General features: G+C 48.0%; 1 protein-coding gene across 22 annotated transcripts in view; it reads right to left on the minus strand.

The window, feature by feature from the left end:
* Positions 1-22,488, minus strand: part of ZMYND8 (zinc finger MYND-type containing 8) — a 143,492-nt gene that overhangs the window by 93,158 nt on the left and 27,846 nt on the right. For 2 of the 22 annotated variants that reach the window (XM_049100623.1, XM_025470327.3), the window contains exon 1: positions 2,798-2,943. The exons of 19 other annotated variants lie outside the window; for them this stretch is intronic. In XM_049100623.1, the coding sequence (XP_048956580.1) occupies positions 2,798-2,804 (7 nt within the window). In that variant the 5' untranslated portion in view covers positions 2,805-2,943. Of the gene's footprint in view, positions 1-2,797; positions 2,944-22,146; positions 22,289-22,488 lie in introns of those variants that run through there. One more of the 22 variants, XM_049100624.1, reaches the window with a different exon arrangement.

Genomic DNA, 22,488 nt, shown 5'->3' on the forward strand with positions numbered 1-22,488 from the left:
ACCTTCCCACTCCCAGGCCTCAGGTGGGGACAGAATAGTGGGTGTGGACATCACTGCAGTCATGGCAACAAGGCTGCCTTAAGAACCGTTTCGTCCAGAAAGAAAGCTGAGTCAAGCTTTTTTTCATTTTTTAATGATTTAATTCTGACAAGGATTTATTGCTAAACACATCTATAAACTTGGAAGGATGACAAACAGCCACTGTAGACTGAATTACCAGGGAAATGGTTCACTCTTGATCTGAAAGTCCTCTCCGTGGGGTAGCAGGGGCCTGCAATTCTACTACTGCATCAGCCCACCAGTGACCCTCTGCCTCCTAACTCCCATCTCCCCCGAAAAATAAGTCTGGTTTTGAAGGAGTTAACATGGGCAAGGGAGGACAGCTCCTCCAAGCAAAGGACAGAGCAGTGACGCAGGAGAACAGCTTGGCATGGATCAGGAAACAGCAGAACTTTCCCCTCCTGTGACATTTCACTGAAATCTTAATAATACGGGAAGGCCTACTGGGTATTAGGAACATGTGATGAGATCCTTCTCCAACTCGTGTCTTGTGAACCACCAGGAATAATCCCACTCGGCCCTTCCTAGATGTCCCCTGACCTCAAGGACACCAAACTTAAAGATAACCCAGCCTCTTAGCTTTCCCAAGCCAGGAGTATTAACAGCTAAGGCTTTCTCTTAATACATACAACGTCGGGGGCCCTGTTCAAAATGCTTTTGGTATACTTCCGTCTAAGTCACTTGCCCAAGATGACACAAGTAGCAGGGCTGGGATCTGAACCCAGGCCATGTGACTAGGAGGCTCACACATGGCCTCAGGCCAGGGAGGGACTGTCAGTTTTACAGCAAGAGGGCCACATAACACAGGGTCTATGTTTAAGAGCACACTCTCATTTGGCCTTTTTCCCTCGGAAATACAGATGGTGGCCTGGGGGTTGGTGAGGTCGCTGTATTCCCCAGGAAGCACACTCACCTCCCAATGGTGGCACCAGAACATGGGCCGTGCCACAGAACAGGCTAGAGGCAGGGGGCCTGCTTGGTCATCTCTTCCCACGCCTCTCTCCCACACTCCCTTTTTTTTTTTTAAGATTTTATTTATTCATGAGAGGCACGAGACAGACAGAGAGACACAGGCAGAAGGAGAAGCAGGCTCAATCCCAGGACCCTGGGATCACGCCCTGAGCCAAAGGTGGACGCTCAACCACTGAGCCGCCCAGTTACCCACACACACACCCTCCACGCTCCCTTCCAATCTCCATCCAAGCCTGCCAGACTCCGCCACTACAGGCACCCCACCCCCACCCACATCCGGCACCTGAGTCATGGCCTTCGACATTCTCCAGAGTTTGGGAAATGACACACCATGACAGAGAATTGTCTCCTTAGGAGAGGGAAAGGGCCCCAGCAGGACAGAAGGGCACTTCCCCAGAAGTATCACCCTGTGTGTTTCTGTGGGTGTTAAAATGTCCTTAATGCTGTGGACGGCCAGCCTGTGGGCCTGAATGAAAAGAAACCCCATCAACAAGCCGACAGGCATCGTGGATCACATAGGGTGGCCAACTGCCGGTTGTCCAGAGTCGGACAGTCTGACAACAATGCAGGACAAGCTGGCCACCCTGCACAGAAGCTGGAGCACATATGCTGATAAACCAGGTCACAGATGAAACAGGCAGGGTGTCACAGTGGTTAGGACCTCCATGCAGTGCAGCTTAAGGAAGCTACTTAACCTCTCTGTAACTCCGTCCTCTGCAGGATGGAGATCAGGGTACCTTGGGGAGTTACAAAAGGATTAAATGAGTTCAGTCATGGGAAGCTCTCAGCATAATGCCCACAAAGAGTAAGCGCTCCATAAATCATAGCTGTTTTTCCAAGCCCACAATCATCCCTCCTCCTCCTCCTCCACCTCCTCCTCCTCTTCCTCTTCCTTCCCCATGCCTCCGTTGCAAAATCAGGCCTAGTTTTCTCAGAGGAGCCTTCTTAAGGTCAGAGTTATGGAAACGCCGGCCGGCCCATAGAACGTGGAGACAGGAATGAGCTCGAGACAGGACTTCTGCATTTCAGACTGTGAGCAGTCCGGCTTGCCTCCCATCACCACGAACGAAGGCACGGTGGGCAGCAGGGGCCTGCGCTGGCTGGGGCTCCAGGGCAGTGGCACACAGCACTCACGGTCACTGCCAGCCCACGCCATAGCCTCCTTCAAACAGGACCACTCGCCACTCTCCTAGGAGCAGCAGAGCGCAGCACGGTTAATCATCTCAACGTGCTGTCCAAAGGCACAAGCAGGTACCCACACAGGCCTCCCTCCCCGGGAATCAGAGGGCCCTCGTCTGCCAGTAAGGACATCATCATGAAACCAGAGCCTGGAATTTCCCTCAGGCCCAGAGCAGAAATGAGAATGGGGGAGCAAAGGGATGGGGCTGAGAAGGGGGCAGGATTTTTTCTTCCAGCAGATAATACCCAAGCCATGAGGAACACATGAGCGAAAAGGAATGATCTGGGCACACGCCGACCGTCTAGAACCACACCACCCCGAGGACAGGCTGCAGCCCGCCCGAGGGGCCTGCCGCAGCCTCCTCCAGAAGAGCCAGCCTTGTCAGGGGCCTCCCTGCCTGAGAAGGTGAACTTCTCACCCGGACCAGGAAAAGGTCTGGTATGGAAATAAGGCTGTGGAACAAAAGGGTCATTCTCAACTTGGGGGCGGGGGGGGGGGGGGGGGGGATGTCACTGTTCCAGGATTCCCGAGCACCTCAGAGGCTAAGCAAGCGAGGGGCAGGTAACCCTGAAAAGGGGCGCTTACCTGCCATTGAGAAAGCTCTGCTGCTCACAGGGCCTCCCCTCTCTTTGAAAGAGAACTGAGGCTCTCACCCGGCAGACATTCCTGCTTCCGGATCCTCAGCAGCCTCTCCCAGGGGGAGGAGGAAGCAGCAAAGAGGACAGGCTAAGAGTCACCACTTACCAGGCCAGCCCCTGTCTTGTACGCACTAGGTGGCCCGGCTCGGGAAGGTCACCCTCACCTCTCCTCTCTGCAGTCGGGCAGTCTGAGGCAGGGGACGCGCCTCCATGTCCCCAGGCTCTCGGCTCTAATTTATCACCCTCGACAGCCAGCAGCCCGGCGAAGCCTCAGCACACTGCACCGAAGAGCCATTTGCTTCACCGGATGTGAATAAACGCAACAAACTGCCCTCGTCCTGCTGGCTGGTGTGAGAAGTCCAGAAGGGAGTGTGCTGGTTTGCGATGTGAAGGGGTTTTGAGCTTTTTTTTTATTTTCTAATAATTTTCAAATTAACCTTACTTCTGATATGCCTCTCCTTAGAAAGCCAAATTCCCGCTACGTGTCGGTGCATTTCTCCCTCTGAAGGTCCCTCCCTGAAAATCAGGCGGATTGAGGCGACTCAACAGCATTCGCATGGAAAAGGTGAACCTCCAAACTCCACAGGCAGGACAGAAATTGCCTCAATCCAGGGGAAAGAGGCTGATTTACAAATGAATTCAACTGTGTTGCCCTCAACAACTAGAGGCAGTCGCAACCACCCAGCCCCCTTCTCCCCCTCCGGGGGGATGAGGCCTTCTGGAAAAGGGACAACATCTCAACAGGAATTTCCTGGTTCAAGAATGCCAAGCTCTTTCAAATTTCACAAAAGCAAGGGGAGGCAGGGCCCAACCCCAGGCCAGAAACCACGGCACTCCACCCACCGCCTGAGCAGGCCCAGGCCCAAAAGGCTGCGTGCGCCCAACGTGTGTGCGTCTCGGGGGCCGTCAGCTATGCCAAGTCACCACAAAGACAGTGTGGAGGAACCGGTTGCCTTTGGCCTTTGCTACGTAGCTGGCTGCGCGGGGAGGGCTCGCGGGAGGAGTGGGTCCCCGTGGAGGAAACTATTTGCATTATTTATCCAGGCTGATCCCGGTCACTCCCAACCCCAGGCCCAGCTCAGGTTCTAAAAAGCTCAGGTGCTGGTGGGTGGCTTGCAAAGGAGGGGAGGGGGCGTGGGACTGTGGCCATCAGAGAGCCAACTCAGAAATAAAAGGGTGACTCTGCCCCAGGGCAGCCAATGCGGACTAGCAGGCTTAGAGGAAGGAAGGGGAAATAAAGAGGCTCAGATGAAGGAAAGGGAGCCGCTGGTAACCAGGCGATGCTCCCCACACTGCCCTGGGCCGGCCTGGGTGTGGGGCCGACCTCTCAGGAAGTCACCTTGATAAAGATGAAAAGTGCTAGGACACTGGGGAAGGGTGGGGGACAGGCCCTCTAGAGTCAGCTCATTGTGGTCCTTTGACAAAGCAATGATTTCAGACCAGGTCGCATCTTATCGTAGGGAAGGTCACCTGGGTATCAGTGAGCCCACCCACTCCCTGCTCCCCAGCTCAGGAATGTACAGGACAGCCCACTGGCACAGCCAAGACAGCACGTCCTATGGAAGCCAAAGATGGGAAGAAGCAATTTCAGTGTCAGCACCAGGAGGCTAAAATGCAAAAAAACGCTCATGCAGCCATAAAATGGGACGAAGAAGAAATCTCATCTTTATGTGCTGGCAAAGAACAAAACCTAAGTGAAAAAATTTTGGCCAGAAATAGACCTGAGGGAAAGAAATTGGGGCTGTGTAGGCTCTGGGTTTGCAGAGGCCTGGAGAAACACCCAGGAAATCAGGAAACACTCCCGACTCCTCCTTCAGTTCCTTCTGACCGTGTTCGGGTATTTAACTCTTTAAAATATTTTTAAGTGGCTACAAGAAAACTGGAGCTCTCACTACAGGCCAGGGGCTGCATCTGCACCTCCAGCACCCAGCACGCAGGAGGCGCTCAGGGCTGGCCCAGCATTCATCAGGTGACACTTGCAGGGGGCTCAGGTGTTTAGAACAGCAGAAAGCCGTGATTCTCACCGGGTCTCCCCAGGAGACGCTCGGCAATGTCAAGAAACAATTTTTTGGTTGCCACAACTAGAAAAAGGAAGGTGGTGGGAGCCAGGCATGCTGCTGACCCTACAGTGCACAGAACAGTCCCAAAACGATCAGGCCCAAAAATGTCAGTAGAGCCGGGGTTGAGAAATCCTGGTGTAAAGAAGCTTCCAGTGAGCTGCCAGGCAAGCCCAACCTTGTGTAAATACACCACCCATGGAGGCATCTGTATCTATTAAAAAGGAAAATAATGCCTAATACTTCACCTGGTGGCCCTGACTGCACATTTCAAACAGAAGAAAACAAGAACCTGAGCGTCGACAAAGTCACTGAGCAACTAGTTACTAGACATCTAGCCTACCCAGGGAACTGTCAGGGGAAGGTCCCCGCCCTGGAGGAAAGACAGCCAGAGAAACCTATAATAATAGTAGCTGCCCTTTGCTGACCACTTATCTCTGAGGCACTGTTCTAAATGCAAGTGATCAATTTATTTACTCCTCACCAAGATTCTACAAGAAGGTAGATACTAAGTAGTCCCATTTTACTGATAAAGAAACTGAGGCCCAGGGCAGCCCGGGTGGCTCAGCGGTTTAGCACCACCTTGAGCCCAGGGCCTGATCCTGGAGACCTGGAATCGAGTCCCACATCAGACTCCCTACATAGAGCCTACTTCTCCCTCTGCCGGTGTCCCTGCCTCTCTCTCGCTCGCTCGCTTTCTGTGTCTCTCATGAATAAATAAATAAAATCTTTAAAAAAAAAAAAAAGAAAGAAAGAAACTGAGGCCCAGAGAAAAAAAGAGGCCCACGATGAACCGGCTGGTCAACAGAGGATGAATGTAGAATATGTTCCACAGAGAATGTGAAACTGATTGATTACACACTGATAAAAAAGGGACCAGGAAAAATAGCAGGAGTTTGTGAACAACGCAAGTCAGGAGAAAGGGCAGAGCTGGCTAGAGAAACAGTGCTTTTTCTCAAACAGGGCTTGTGCAATTCACACCTACTATTTCTTAAGATGTGATTTGATTATCCTCTTTAGAATCCCTTCTGGGGAGGGATGATGTTTTTGCAGCCATTTGATGGATGCAATTCCAAGAAACAAAGTCATTTATGTGCTCAAATGCCATGCACCCCAATTCAGCATGTGGTGCTGGCAGTTCCACTGCAGCTGGTTCCCACCCCAAAGCTCTTAACTGCACCAGTCAGTGGACTGGTTCCCTAGTTCCCTAGGGCTGTCAATACCACCTTGTAATTCTCTTATCACCGAGGGTGTGCTTGCTGTGGGCCAATGTCAACCCGGCACTGTTGTGCAGTGTGCGGGCTAATCAGCCATACCACTAGGTCTGACTCCAAGCACTGCCACCTGCCAGCTGTGTATCCTCTGGCAAGTCTCTTTGAGCCTAAGTTAAATTCAGCTACGATTACTAGAACCTTCCTGAAAGGGTTATTAGAATTTAATGAGACAACACATGCCACACAAACACATCTCACGTGTTATCGTGAAAGCTCAACACAGTCTCCCCAAGTCTTTTCGCACCTTCACCTACATGTGCACCAGACTAGCTCTTCCCTGACTGTTCCTGGGGGGGAAAAAAAGTTTCACTGAAGACACAAACTTTCCCAGCAAGTCCTCAGGCTGACACAGGTTCAGCCAAGCCAGGCTCAAAATCCCTGCATGGCTCAGAATTTCCTCCCAGATAAAAGCAGAACAGTCTAGGTGGCCCTCAGGACCCCACCCCATGCTTCCGGACAGAACCTCTTCCCCCAGACTCCTCCTTCTCAGCCTTCCTCAAATGAGGGTCTCGAAACTGGCCTGATTCCTAGCAACCTGCACAATGTATTAAGGATGCCCAACCTTGCAGGGTTAGTGCCTACGTGGTGCCTGGCACAGAGCAAGCACTCTGCAGAGGGGTGTTCCTTCCCTGCCCATCATCTGCCCTATCTTGTTCAGTCCTACCTTCACAGCTGCCTACCTTGAGCCAAAGCACCAGGACTATTCACTTGCCCCTTGACAGCAGCCTTCTTCAAACCTAGGCAAGACAGGCAGCCCCTGCTTAAAACTTGAGGGGCTTATTCTACACACTCAATAGCTTGTCCAGACCTACATGCCCCCACACATGGTAGGTCTTTTCTCCTTTTCTCCCCCTTCCACCGAACCGTAACAATGGCTACACACAAGCCAAGCCCATGTATACTTGCTGACGCTTCCATCTAGAATGTTCAATGCCTAATAATGCCTAATCCTCCCATACCTGGCAACTACTGCTCTTGGCTCAAACATCACCCTCCAGCCTCCAGCCCCCTTATCATCTTGAAGGGTGGGTTTGGTTGTGTGTATCTGTGTGTGTGTGTGTGCGCGCACGCATTTGTGTGTTGCTGTTCCTGCTGTCTTCACTGCAGTCATCTCTCACTGAAAATTATCAAAAATTATTTTCTTCTTTTGCTGATTCACTGTTTTTGTGTGTGTGTCTCCACCAAAGTGTGAGCTCAATCTGTTTTTCTGTCTCTATTTGCCATAGACCAACGCGTGGCTCAGGGCCTGGCTCAGAGGTGTCCCCAAGGACACACATCTGACTAGGTAAATGAGCAACAAGGGTTAGCCAAGGTCGAAGGTGTGCCAGCAGACCTGACTCACCAGAAGCTCCCCTTCCCTGTTTCCGGTCTACGAATTTCTCCCAGCAATCCAAGAAGGCAGGAGGGGTATAAAGTTAATGGGGAAGAGGACACAAGAGGCCGTGGCCATTTCAGGGTCCGAAAGAGAGAAACCAGAACCCTAGAGAGGAAATTCCCTTCTCAACAGGTACTCGGCCATTCCAGTTTCTTGCCTAAAGAGCCCATTTCCCCAGAAGGAGGGGATTAAGTAAGGATTTATTTCCCGAGCAGGATGGGGCCTTGCAGCTAAACACAATTACTGAGAAACCATAGGGGGAAACTCCGGAGGTTTTCACAAGCCACCTATTTTCCGGCTCTGCATTCTTCTTGCAGAGAGCTATTGTCTCAGAGTCACCTAGAGTTAAAGAGGGGTAATGACTTTCTCCAGGGAAAACAAGCTCCCCACTGGGAGACCACCCACCATGATGACCATTTAACCAAATTTTTTAGTCCTGATTCTCTGCCCTTTTTCTCCACAGACCATTTTAAGCCTGAGGATAGGGCACCCGGGGGGCTCAGTCGGTTGACCCTCTGCCTTCAGCTCAGGTCATGATCCCCGGATTCTGGGCTCTAGCCCCACATCAGTCTCCCTGCTCAGCGGGGAATCTGCTTCTCCCTCCCTCTCCCAGTCTGCTGCTCCCTCTGTCTGTGCTCTGTCAAATAAATAAATTCTTAAAAAAAAAAAAAAAAAGCCTGAGGATCTCTTTTCAACCCCTCCCTGAATCCTCACTGGGATGCTCTGATTCTGTCCCCACAATACGAGGCAAGGACTCAAGGGGAGCGGAGCGCAAGCACGTCTCTAAATGAGTGCAGCAGTGTGGACTTGGTAGGTTCACCTTCTTTCCATCCAGCTCTTAGCCATGAGTCTGCTCTGTATGGTCTCTACCTCACCAGACTCGACGGAAGTCTAGATTTTAAATGTACATATTTCCTCAAACGATTCCCACCAACTAGTGTGTCTGGTCCCAACCCAAGAAATAGCAACCTAGTTTGAATGACATTCCCCCAACTGCTGTGTGGGGATAGGGGGTTCCTGGAGGTGGCTAAAGAGATGAAGGACAAAACCAGGTCACCTTATTAGGAAGGGGGCCCTAGTGACAACTGATATGATGATCCAGTGACCTAGATGGGGAGCAATGACCAGGACATCAGCCTACAACCATGGCCTGGGCCTGTGGTGGTCCAACGAAGGACCTCAAACTGAATTCAGCCCACTTCCAGCTAGGCGATACTTTTTAAATTAGCAGAAATTGTACCTAGAATAAATCCAGATTACTAGCTTCTCTTAAACAACAGAGAGCAGATGATCTGGCCACTTAGGGTCTCTATTTCCACATGAAACAATCCTCCAAGTTGCCCACCCTCCACGGATGGAAGGCAAAACTCCCCATTTGCCAAGGTCTCTATTGTTCTTTAACCATCAAGGTAATTAAATCTAACCTTGAAAATCTCTTAAAGGCAGAGTAGGGATCCCTGGGTGGCGCAGCGGTTTGGCGCCTGCCTTTGGCCCAGGGCGCGATCCTGGAGACCCAGGATCGAATCCCACATCGGGCTCCCGGTGCATGGAGCCTGCTTCTCCCTCTACCTGTGTCTCTGCCTCCCTCTCTCTCTCTCTGTAACTATCATAAATAAATAAAAATTTAAAAAAAAAAAAAAAAAAAAAGGCAGAGTAAAGCAGAGAAGAGCAAGAAGGCAAGTACAGGGAAAAGAGATAAGGGACGCTCTGCTAGGATGGCCAAGTCCCAGAAATTCAACCCCACCCTGGTACCGCAGGGGAGCGGGATTTGCCACCCCAAAACCCATCTCTGGAGCACCAGGATTAATTCAGCCTGGTTATTTTTAAGAAACTGCAAATGCAGGAGTAGCTCTGAGAACACCAGGTAGAAATTAGCCTTTTGTAAGATACATTTACATGTGTAAGGAAAATCTCCATTTGTAAGAATATATCCCCAGCTGTACCAGGAAAAGGGGAATAAACTAGAAACTCTTATTCAAGGGGAAGACGACTTAAATCTGCATAACAACCTAACTCTTGTTCTCGTGCTTTTCCTGGTGACCTCCCATAACTCCCTGCCCCCAACACCCTCTGTCTTCAGCTGAAGATGGTGGGTCCAAGGAGATGTCTTTGGCCATTTCCGGGAGTCACTCCGTTTTTCTGGGTCTTTCTCACGTATTCATGCATTAAGCTTGTTTGTTTTCATCCTGTTAGTGTGTCATACATCAATCAAATTATCAGACCGGCCAATGAATCCAGAAGAGAACTTTTTCGCCCCTACAGAAGTTTGTTTATATTTTTCTAAGTGGGGGAGAAAGAATAAATGAAAATCTATCAATCACTTAACATCGGTTATGGGGGGGAGTGAGATTTTTAGCTTTTTCTTTGTATACTTCGGCTTGTTACAAATGAGATAGGGAAGCAGAAGAGACTCCATTTTAGAAAGGCTCCACCTACTGTGTTTCTGCTAGGCCCCACTTACTCATGCTGTAAGTCTCACCTTGCATCTGAGTAAACCAAAGCAGCCATGTCCCCATCCCAGCAGGGAAGCCTGAAAAGTGAATCATCCTCTGAGTTTCATCCTAGGCCCCCAAACACCTTATAACAACTAAGAACTGGATCCCGAGCTCCTGGCTGTATTTGATTCCTTTTTTTTTTTTTAAGAATTTATTTATTTATTCATGAGAGACACAGAAAGAGAGGCAGAGACATAGAGACCCAGGCAGAGGAAGAAGCAGGCTCCATGCAGGGAGCCCAACAGGGGACTCAATCCCGGGACTCCAGGATTACATCCTGGGCCGAATGCTCAACGGCCGAGCCACCCAGGTGTCCCAAATCTTGCACAAAGCCAAGGATCCTCTTGGTTTGTCCTGCAGGACCTCCTCTGGGTCCTTGGAATGGCCTGCCTATGTCACAAAGAGATGTGCTACCTTTAGCGCTGGAAAAGAAAATCCAATAATCCATTTTCTTCCCTGAATTAGTTTATATTTCTTGGAAGAGATACTTAAAAAAAAAAAAACACTTACTGAGCAGCTACGATAAACCTATAGTACTGTGGGGATCAGAGGTGAGACAGACCTGGTGGTGCCCATAACCACTTAGGCAGAGACACACAGGTAAATGAATTTTACAACAGACGTTTTATCTGGGAGGCTGGAGAGAGGGTGGCCCAGCATTATCTTGTGCTATTTGTCTCCCAGCCAGCGTTTCACGATGTCAAGGGGCCTGGCAGAAAGTCGGTTCAGTGGGGCCTAGACAAGAAATGGCAACTTGAGAACACAGGGAGACAGCCATACTCTCTTGACAGAGCTTTTTGGAAAAAAGAGGAGGTCCAGGAGGGTCTGAACTGGCAAAACTTGATCTCTGATGCAGTAACTATTCATTCAGCATCTTCTATGCTGTGCCGATCCCTGACTAGATAATTTTCACCAATGGCATCCAGCACACCACCCACCAAGGTGTTAAAGCTACAGAGCAGTGCTGTCCAATAGACCTTTCTATAATGATAGCAATGTTCTATACCTGTGCTATCTAATATGGCCACCTAAGCTGCAGGCAACTACTGGACAACTGAAATGTAGCTAGTACACTACAATTTTTTTTTTTAATTTTAATTAATGTAAATGATGGAGCACCTAGGTGGCTCAGTGATTGAGCCTCTGACTTTAGTTCAGGTTGTGATCACAGGGTCCTGGGATAAAGCCCCACATCAGGCTCCCCACAAGAAGCCTGCTTCTCCCTGTGTGTCTCTCATAAATAAATAAATGAAACCTTTAAGAAAAAATTAATGTAAATGTAAACAACCTCATATAGCAGACAGCATCACTGTAAGAAGCTCTGTATTAAACAGACAAAAAAGCCAGCACAGCAAGTGAGCAAGAATACCTCAGAATCCTCCACCCATCCCTACTTGAGGGATTTAGCAGGTGTCTTCAAGGCATAATGATGTGATGCCTAGAAATATGTATGTGGACTAGCCTTTGATTCCTTCCTCAGCCCAGCTCGAAAATTCTCAAGCCTTTAGTACGTATAAGAATGCCTGATCAGAACTGATTGTTGTACTTTCATGGACAATTTAAGGGACTTTCCAGGGTGATTTTGACTTTGGAAGCCAAAGGACTCCACTGAAGGAGGTGTAAATAAAGGCTCAGAAAGAAGGGGGGCCTGGCTCCCCAAGCATGAGGAGAAAGTGATACTAAGGCAGTCATCTAGGAGAGCAGTCTGGAAGGACATGCAAAGGTGAGCCTCTATGCGGAGCAGGAGAACCCCCTCTATGACAAGACCCACACTCAGCCTTGAAAGGCTGTACAGGACAAGGGGCAGGTCTGCAGGGATGAGGATAGGCCTTGAATCTCACTCTCTGCTCAAGACAGTGGTCTTCAGGACCCCTTGGAAATTTAAAGCAGAATAGCAGAACAATTGGACTTGTGTTTTGGAAAGGGCCCTACCAGAGTGGTATTACTACTTTGAGAAGGGAAAGAAATCTGAGGGAAGGGGGCCATTTCATAGAGTGCTATATCCCTGGAGGGAAAGAAAGACAGGCCACCAATCGTTTCAGGGAAAGCAGACATCTGAGCTTGGGTAATTATTTCCAGGCACGGATTATGCTGGAAACAAAGCCATCCTCTCTAGCTGAAAGGCTGTTTTTACTTGGTTCTCCAGGATAAAAGTTCTATCCATCTGATAGACAAAGTCAAGCCATTCACTTGTTCGTTCAAAATAAATATTTATTGCACACCAACCAGAACAGGCACAGCGGTAGTTAAAAGGCAGCAGGCACAGGAGGATCAAGGAAAACAAAAGGCAGGACCCAGAGCCTTATACTCAGGGGGGTTGGGAGGTTAGGAGAAAGGTGATGACAGGATCTCCCAAGAAGGAGAAAAGATCCCATGGCTAGAGATGGCACTCTCTGGAATCTAAAGGATCAGTGTGGCCCAAGTAAGAGAGAAAAGGGGAACAGAGTGAAAGGCTGAAAGGGTAAGCAGGAAGGCAACATATAGGGGTTTTAGGATTTTGATCTTCATCCTAAAACTAAGGAGAAAGCACGTAAGAGCTTTAAACGGGAGGTGGGAGCCATAGAGGTCCCTTACACAAAGATTTGGGTGGTGGGCAGGACAGAGACCACAGGACGAGCCAAGAGACCACTGTTCTACAAGAATGATAACATACAGAATGATACTTAGGACCTAACACTGTAAGAAAATGACACACACACACAAAAAAAAAAAAAAAAAAAGAAAATGACACAAAAAGGCAAAAAGACAGACAAATTAGGAATAACTCCCATATCTCTGACCCAGCCAACTAGCAGAGCACTGGCTTATCCATCACGGTAGAAAAGCAGTTGTTTTGCTGGGGGCTAGGAGGGGTGGGCAGCAGGAAAGCAGGTGGGGAGATGTGAAATCAGCTTGGGACACACAGAGTCTAAGACCCCTGTGAACAACAGGTAGGCAAGCCAGGTAGGCAGCTGGCCCTCTCTGCCTCATGACTCAGGAAAAAAATCTAGGTTGGAAATAAAAAATGTGTGAGTCACAAAGCTACGGATGTGGGCGAGATCACTCAGGGAAAGAACACGCTGGGAGAGAGGAGGACAGGGCCAAGCTTTCTACAACGCCAACACTTAATGGCCGAAGAGAATGTGCCAGGAAAAGAGGGGGAGAACCAGGATGGAGATGGCAAAAAAAAAAAAACAGCCAAAGGAAGAGATGGTTTCCAGGAGACGAATGAAGAGCAATGTCCAATACCCCTCTCAGATCAAAGTGAACAAGCCCCAAAAAGCTCCACCAGAAAAAGTAACAGGGAGTCTGCAAAAGTGCAGTGAGGAAGCTAATGTGGAGGGACCACGTGGAAGCCACAATGGAGCTAGCAGGACATATCAGGAGGTGAAGAATCCAAGACATGAATATAGACACTTCTTGTAAGGAGTCTGGGTTTGAAGAAGAGTCCAGAAACAAGAAGAGTTGCTAGTAGAAAACACACAGGGTCAAGAGGGTAGATGTGGGAGAGATTTTAATGTGTAAAAGAAATCTATACATTCATCAAAACATTAAACAGTCACCCAATGACCCCAAACCCCAGACTCCTACCTAGGTTTATAACCAAGAGAAATACAAAGCATACATCCCCACAAAACGCATACAAAATTTTCACATCAGCGTTTATTCAGAGTAGCCAAAGAGTGGAATCAAGTCAAATGTCTGGGGCAGCCCCGGTGGCGCAGCGGTTTAGTGCCGCCTGCAGCCTGGGGCGTGATCCTGGAGACCCTGGATCAAGTCCCACGTCAGGCTCTCTGCATGGAGCCTGCTTCTCCCTCTGCCTGTGTCTCTGCCTCTCATTCTCCCTCTGTGTCTCTATGAATAAATAAATAAAATCTAAAAAAAAAAAAAAAGTCAAATGTCTGTTAACAGATGGATGAGTGGATAAACAAAATGTAATATACCCATGATAGAGCAGTATTCCGCCGTAAAAAGGAATGAAGTACTTGTGTACACGCGACAACATGGATGAGTCTTGAAAGCATCAGGTCTAAGAAGTCAAACACAAAAGGTCATATACTCTGTAATTTCATTTGTATGAAACAAGCAAAATTAAGTACATTCACAGACACAGAAGGTAGATTTCTGGTTGTCAGGGCTGGGGTAAGGGACAATGGGGAGGGACTATTAATGCGGATGCGGTTTCTCACTGGGATGAGGAAAATGTTAAAAATCAGTCCTGGTGATTTGCACCACACTGTGAACATATTCAAAACTACTTAAAGTTTATACTTTAAAATGGAGATTTGTACAATATGTCAATTATATCTCAATAAAGCTTTTGGTTTGGGTTTTGTTTTTTTTTGTTGTTCTTAAAGTCCATGAAATGCCAGATTTCTAGATCCCCAAGAAAGATGGAGGTGGGCAGAAGGGACTCGGGGTGATGGTTGGAAGGGCCCCATGATACTGCAACTGACCCCCACTATGAGACATGGGCTTTCCAAACTTGCTCCCCTCAAGTCAATGGTGGAATACCCACCATCAAGGGATCAAACCTATATTTGAAAGTTTCAGACAGGGATCCCTGGGTGGCGCAGCGGTTTAGCGCCTGCCTTTGGCCCAGGGCGCGATCCTGGAGACCCGGGATCGAGTCCCACGTCAGGCTCCCGGTGCATGGAGCCTGCTTCTCCCTCTGCCTGTGTCTCTGCGCCTCTCTCTCTCTCTGTGTGTGTGTAACTATCATAAATAAATAAAAATTAAAAAAAAAAAAAAAAAAAGAAAGTTTCAGACAAAAAAAAGTACCAGGATCTCTAAAAGTCCTTGGACCTGGTACCTAACCTCTACCAGCAATTGGAAGAAGAAAAGGAAACCGTTCTTTTTAAACTAAAGCAGTCAATTTTAGATCACAGTCTTCTAGAACAACAGAAGTCACATAAACATATAGCGTGGGTCAGGCTTCAAAAATGGGGCTAAAAAAAATGGGGCAAACACAAAGTTTTCCACAAGTGAACCACAAAACTGAACTGCACAAGCAGGGGAGACAGGGTCCCAAGAACACATGCACAGCAGATGCTACTCTGGCCAAGAGAAGGTAGATTTCTCATTTGGAAAGCCTACTATCCAACATCTTCAGAATTCCAGGACATTTTAAACCTTCTTGGGTGAGGAACAATCTGGTAATCTAACTCATAAATAAATGCTTTCCATTGCGCAGTACATGGATGGCACTTCTTACGCTGCAGAAGAGCCAAAATAGAGTTAAAAAATACTGATGCTCATTTTTTAAAAGAAAATTCTCGGCACTTCTGCATCACACTGTGATTTAAGAATGTTTATGGTTATATTTTCTTAAAGAGTTTCCTTGAGGAAAAAATAAAATGGCAGAAGGTCTCTATCTCATAGCCATCCTCATAAACAATCCCTTTGTGAAACAGTCTTAATTTACATACAACAGTGAGAACAAGGATCCTGTACTAATTAAGGTCTGAGGCTGGTTAGCAAATTGCTATAATTGTATATTCTCTAGCATCCTGTCTCGGAAAACATATCCCTAACCCAGGCAAATCTCAGCAAGAATGATACTGTTCAAGATTTTAATATCTTGGGCTTCCGCTGCATCTGTGCACAGTTTCCAAGTGGCTCATTCCCTTCTGCGGGTGACATTACACAGACATTTTTAAAAATGGTTTCAGCTTTGGCAGCCTGGCATCCGCACAGCACAATCATTACTGCAAAATGCACACATGGCAGGATCAAGAGGCAAAAGCAGCCCAAACAGGGGAGCCTTTGTATGGAGACATGAACTCCCGGAGACCATCATTTTTCAGGTCCCTAGCCTTGGAGGGGCTTGCTCTGAGCCGTGCATCGTGTGGCCAAAATCCTGCAAGGAACTTTGCTGTGACCAGTCTCGTGCAGAGAATGCAAACTGACAAGCCACTTTCTGACCTGGAGATGTGTTTTGTTCGGTTCATACGTGGTCTTTGAGAAATTGGCCTGCACAAACCACATTTCCAGGTCGGCATTTTTACAGGAGGAAAAAAAAAAAAAATCCGGGCAACACTGGATGAGCCATATTCCTGCTGGTCAGCAGTCAAATAGATGCACACTCCCGCATTAGAGCAGGCACTCTGCTGTTCAAAGGCTCCAGCCAGCTCATCTCACTCATCTACCTTACAGACATCTGACTTGACACCCTTGGGAACAGAGCACATGGCTATGTACAGAGCTTTAAGCTCAAAGGTAAAATCTGACCCCAGTTTTCCACTTCGCAACTCCATTAATCCCACCGAGCCTCAGTTTCCTTGGCTGTAAAATGGGAATAACGACACATGTACATCACAGCATGATTATAAAAATCAAATGAAGTAATTTGCATACAATACTAGGCACCTAATACGTACTCAAAAAATATCAGCTAGGCAAACACACCTGGCATCTGGACAGTACTCCCAATTTATGTTTGAGCATCTTTCAGCAGATCATTACCCTCGGACATAAATGTCAACCTGACATCTTGAAAGCTTGAAAGCTTTTGTCTCCAGAGAATGAAAACGCTCCAGTAAATGCCAAGGCTGGGATGATGGCAATGACTGGCTCAGGAATTACTCAGTTAATAAGTGACTGCGTGTCATGGGTGTACAAACTGAAATTTAGTTACAGAACCTGAAGAGTCGTATGGTCTAGATATTGGAATATGATTAAAGAATTGTCAAGTCCGTTTTTTTAGAGTTTTCTAAGTTTCCCAAGCACAGTACAGTTCAGGGCCTACTCACCACCTGCAAGTAGGGAATGATGGTGCCAGTTTCCCAAGATGCCAGAGTGCCCACGTCATGTCCTAAAGAATTACTTCCTCCCTGGTAGAGGCAGTTGGTGGGTGGACCAGGTGTCCAAACACCAGCCCTTCCCTGGCCAAAGGGCAGATGCATGAAACAAGAGGAGGGACTCTCCCAGAGGACTTTACCCTGTTGACCTTGAGGTTGTTGTGCACTGGCTCTACACCCCAGAACAGCCCTGGACCTCTAGCCTTCCCATCAACCCTGTGAGCCAAGGGACCACTTTCCAGGCATCCTTTTTCTACTCCAATTAACCAGAACAGGCTTCCGTGGCTCACAAAGACTCCTGACCCAATGGTGTCATTTGGGGCGTGAAGCATTGAAACTTCCCAAACCACAAGAAATAGTCTGGACGGGCAGCCCATGTGGCTCAGCGGTTTAGCACCACCTTCAGCCCAGGGTGTGATCCTGAAGACCCGGGATCGAGTCCCATCAGGCTCCCTGCATGGAGCCTGCTTCTCCCTCTGCCTGTATCTCTGCCTCTTTCTCTCGTGAATAAATAAATAAGATCTTAAAAAAATAATAAAATAAAAAAGAAAGAAACAGTCTGGAGAAGTAAGCTTTTGAGGGATCTAGATCATCCCACCATGGACTTAAGAGATAATTAGGATTGAAGAGAAAGTTAAGTCAGCCTTTACAATCATCTCATTTTGACCATGCTGACCTCAGCTCTCAGAACCTGAGCAACCCAAGATTGTAGCTCTAGGCCTCTGGGAATGCAACTGACTCACCTGACCTAACGCTCTAGACGCTGGCCACCCAACCCTGGAACACAGGAGCTCAGTTCCACACAAAGACATCCAAGGCAATCCGTGGGGAAAGATAGGTCTCCCTCAAAACCAGGTGACCCCTTCCATTCCCCGCCACCTGCCATGGTTTCCCCACCACAGCAAGGTCCCTGGGAAAATCAGCCTCAAATGGCTACAGACGAGCTTTATTCCAATGTCAAAGGCCAAGAAGGATGGGAAGCCTATCCCAAGCCCACCTTCCGGGAAGTTTACAACTCTTCACAGTCTGGGCATAGTTTCCCCGACTGTTTCCACATCCCCTTCTAGAGGTTGTAAGTGGGGAAAACAGTAGAACATGGTAAGTAGGGGCTTCCACCTGACAGGCTTATCAGTACAAGCTTATTCCTGTCCTTGGATTCTAACTGGCTAACACTTCTGAGCATATACTAAGCCCCAGTTCTAAGCAGTCTGTGTCTGTGAGCAAATTCAATTCTCACCACAAAACTCTAGCTTTACCATCCCCGTGGGTAAAAGGAAACTGAGCCATAAAGAATAACCCAGCTATGGGGCACCTGGGTGGCTCAGTCAGTAATGCATCTGCCTTCAACTCAGGTCATGATCCCAGGGTTCTGGGACGGAGCCCCACATCAGGCTCTCTGCTCAGTGGGAAGCCTGCTTCTCCCTATGCCTGCTTGTGCTCTGTCAAATAAATAAAATCTGGGGGAAAAAGAAGAAGAACCCAGCTAGGCAGCAGACAGCCCAGAGTGTGAGCCCAGGGAATCTGGCTCTAGAATAGGTTTTTTTAAAAACTCTATGCCACTCTGCTTCTCAAAGGGAAGGGAGTGGTTGAGCATGGTGGTCTAGTGCCTGGGGAGAGAAGAAGGCTACATTCCAGCAGAGGCGACCATTAATAAACAGATAAGAAGTAAAAGGTCATGGAGGAGGACAATGAAGAAAATCTGCAGTTAGCTTGAGGAACCTTCTGGAATGCCATAAACATTCAATTCTCTTGATCTGGGTTGTGGTCCTACAAATGTATACATGTGTTTAAGTTCATCAAGCTGTACACCAATGATAGGATTTAAAATGTCCCAGAGACGCCTGGGTGGCTCAGCGGTTGAGCGTCTGCCTTTGGCTCAGGTCATGATCCTGGAGTTCCAGGATCGAGTCCCGCATCGGACTCCCTGCAAGGAGCCTGCTTCTCTCTCTCTCTCATGAATAAATAAATAAAATCTTTTTTAAAAAAAGTAAAATAAAATGTACCAGAATGTAGTAAACAAATGGCAGATGGTGAGAGGCAGCTTTCTCAGTTCAGGAGCATGAGGTTATAGACAAGGGAGGGGAGAGCACTGGAATAATCCACATAGTCATGGATCAGAATTGGAGACAAGTGTACAAACTCACGTTTGGTTTAACGCAGATACAGAGAGAAATCTTTATGGTTGTGGATATACATACAGGTCAGTGTACACACATACGTTTCCCTGCTGTGTGGGCCAAGAGGACCAAGGAACAAAGACATCTCCGTAGCAACAAGCACCCTGAGGAGCCAAAGCATGGTTTCCAATGCTACTCTTCAATAAAAGGAACCAGGGTGCCCTGGGGAAATGGCTAAATCCAGGGCCAAGGCAGAAAATATAAAGATAAGCCTAGTACATCTTGCAGTGGCCAAAAGTAAGAAAGCGTTCAACTAATGAGTCAACCAACCAATCAACCCCACTGATGTCAAAAAGATGCAGGAGCCAATTGAAAGAGCTCCTAATGGCCTAAGCCAGACAATCTTTTTAAAGATTTTATTTCGGGACGCCTGGGTGGCTCAGTGGGTTAAGTATCTGCCTTCAGCTCGGGTCATGATCCTGGGGTCCAGAGAGCCTGTTTCTTCTCCCTCTGCCTCTGCCTCTCCCCACCTCATGCTCGCTCTCTTGCTCTCAAATAAATAAAATCTTTTTTAAAATCAAATAAATAGGGATCCCTGGGTGGCGCAGCGGTTTGGCGCCTGTCTTTGGCCCAGGGCGCGATCCTGGAGACCCGGGATCGAGTCCCACATCGGGCTCCCGGTGCATGGAGCCTGCTCCTCCCTCTGCCTGTGTCTCTGCCTCTCTCTCTCTCTCTCTCTCTCTGTGTGACTATCGTAAATAAATAAAAAAAAAAAATTTAAAAAAAAAAAAAAATAAAATAAAAATAAAAAAAAATAAAATCAAATAAATATTTTATTTGTAAATAATCTCCACACACCAGGGGGGCTTAAACTTACAACCCTGAGATCAGGGGTCACCACTTTACCCATGAAGCCAGCCAGGCATCCCTCTTAAAGCTACATCATCTTGAGCAACAAAATGAATAAAAACTAGCACTGAGTCATGCTGATATAAATGACTAAGTAACAAATAACTGGGGAGAAGGGATAAATCTCTCCTAGGGAAGACTTCCAAATAATATGTATGTAAGCTCTGGGCCTCAAGGAAGTAGAGTGTACCCTCCACTCAATAGGTGTGGAGGGGGTGTCGTGACCACCTTACGGAGAGTACAGCACAGGAGGTTGGTGACCTAACAAAGCCCGACCAGCCAGGTGGTCAAACTCAACATCACCAGAGATAAATCACCTCAGTAACATGTAGCCGTGAGGGGCGACTGAGCCATTTTCTCAGTTAAGTAGTGGACTCTTGACTTTAGTTCAGGTCATGATCTCAGGGTCATGGGAATGAGGCCCACAAGGGCTCAGCCCCCCCATCAGCAGGGAGTCTGTTTCAGGATTCTCTCTCCTTCTCTCTCTTGTCCCACCCGTCGCTTGCATTCTCTCTAAAAATAAATAAATCTTTTTTTTTTTTTAATGTACTTTTGATGTGATGAGAGGTGATGAAAATTCATTTTAGTCTGTGGTCTTCCTCCTAAAAAGCCCGCAATCCCAGTCCACCCAAGTCCAGCCGTGAGGAAAAACAACAGATAAATCCAACTGAGGGACATCCCAAAAAATACCTAAGCACTACTCCTCAAAAGTATCAAAGTCGGCAGAAAACAAGAAAGTCTGAGAAACTGTGACAGCCAACAGGAGACTTGGGGAGCCATGACATGGTAACTATATGCAATCTGGTTTACTGGGTGGGATCTTAGAACAGAAAACGACCTCAGTAGAAAAATCAAGGAAATCTGAACAACGTACAGACTTCAGTTGATAATGACCTACCAATATAGATTCATTAAGCGTGCCAAAAGCACCATGCTAGCGGCTGATGTTAATAATGGGGGGGGGCTTTCTATGTGCGGGATGTGTGCGGGGAGTGGGAGGGGTAACATGAGAGGACTCTGCACTATCATCCCAACTTATCCAGAAATCTAAAACTGCTCTAAAATTAGAAGTTACTTTTAAAAATATAACTGAAAATGGTGGAATGGCTCCTTTGGACTGGGTGGCCACCAGAGGCCCCTGGGAGAGAATGTGTGAGATGAATCTGAGATAAGAAATAGGCAGCAGACGGGGGATCCCTGGGTGGCTCAGCGGTCTGGCGCCTGCCTTTGGCCCAGGGCGCGATCCTGGAGTCCCGGGATCAAGTCCCGCGTCAGGCTCCCGGCATGCAGCCTGTTTCTCCCTCCTCCTGTGTCTCTGCCTCTCTCTCTCTCTCTCTCTCTCTCTCTATCATAAATAAATAAATAAACCTTCGGGCAGCCCCGGTGGCGCAGCGGTTTAGCACCGCCTGCAACCCAGGGCGTGATCTTGAAGACCCGGGATCGAGTCCCACGTCGGGCTCCTTGCATGGAGCCTGCTTCTCCCTCTGCCTGTCTTTGCCTCTCTCTCTAGCTATGTCTCTATGAATAAATAAATAAAATCTTTAAAAAAGAAAAGTAAATAAATAAATAAATAGGGATCCCTGGGTGGCGCAGCGGTTTGGCGCCTGCCTTTGGCCCAGGGCGCGATCCTGGAGACCCGGGATCGAATCCCACATCGGGCTCCCGGTGCATGGAGCCTGCTTCTCCCTCTGCCTGTGTCTCTGCCTCTCTCTCTCTCTCTGTGACTATCATAAATAAATTAAAAAAAAAATTAAAAAAAATTTAATAAATAAATAAATAAACCTTCAAAAAAAAGAAATAGGCAGCAGAGCCCAGAGCAGCTTGTTCCCAGCAAAGGACACAAGACACACAAGGCCCCCAAGAGGGACCAGAGGGGAAGCAGGCAGGGCAGCTCAAGTGGAGTCAGGCAGAGAAATTGGTAGAGTGGAACAGAAGGTCTCGGGGTCAATGAAGGCAAGTGGGTTGAACCCAGGTAGGAAGGCCACAGTGACCTCCAACTTGAACCTGAGGGCACTGGAAGGTCAGTGGAAGGAATTTGCAAGATGAGCAGGATCTCATCTGTCTTCTGAAAGCGAGCTAGCTGCTGTAGGGACAGGACCAGAGTGGGACAATGAAACCATGGACAGTGGTCACACGGGGATCACTTCAGGTGCCACAGTCATTGGGGGACACAACCTGGTAAAGAGCTGGGAGCATCCAGGAGGGCTGAAGAAGATGAGGGGAGGGCTCTCCCACATGGGGTGAGGGGGCTGAGCAAAGTGAGGCAAGATTCATGATCCCTGAGTCTCACCCTTCTGGAAAAGTCTCCACTATGAGGCTCCGGGGTATTCCAGGCACTGAGTGTCCAGGAAAAGAGAGCCTCCCTAGTGGTAGGTGGAGCCTTGGTTCCTTTCATCCCATGCTGATGACCTGAGAGAGGCTGCTAGTCAGAGCCTCAGTGACCTCATCTCCCATCTCCTAAAGGAAGCAGAGTAATTCAGTAAGAAAAGGCTTCAGGTACAAACACGCCTTCGTAAATACTGTTAGTGAGCACTATTTCTACAAAAGCCCATGGGGGAAGGAATCTGAACCCACATCCCCCTTTAGAGATAAGAACATGAAGGGACAGGGACAGTGTACAAGTAAGGGCCAG

Source organism: Canis lupus, chromosome 24 (assembly GCF_003254725.2).
Source record: "Canis lupus dingo isolate Sandy chromosome 24, ASM325472v2, whole genome shotgun sequence".
In the NCBI taxonomy this organism is placed as follows: Eukaryota; Metazoa; Chordata; class Mammalia; order Carnivora; family Canidae; genus Canis; species Canis lupus.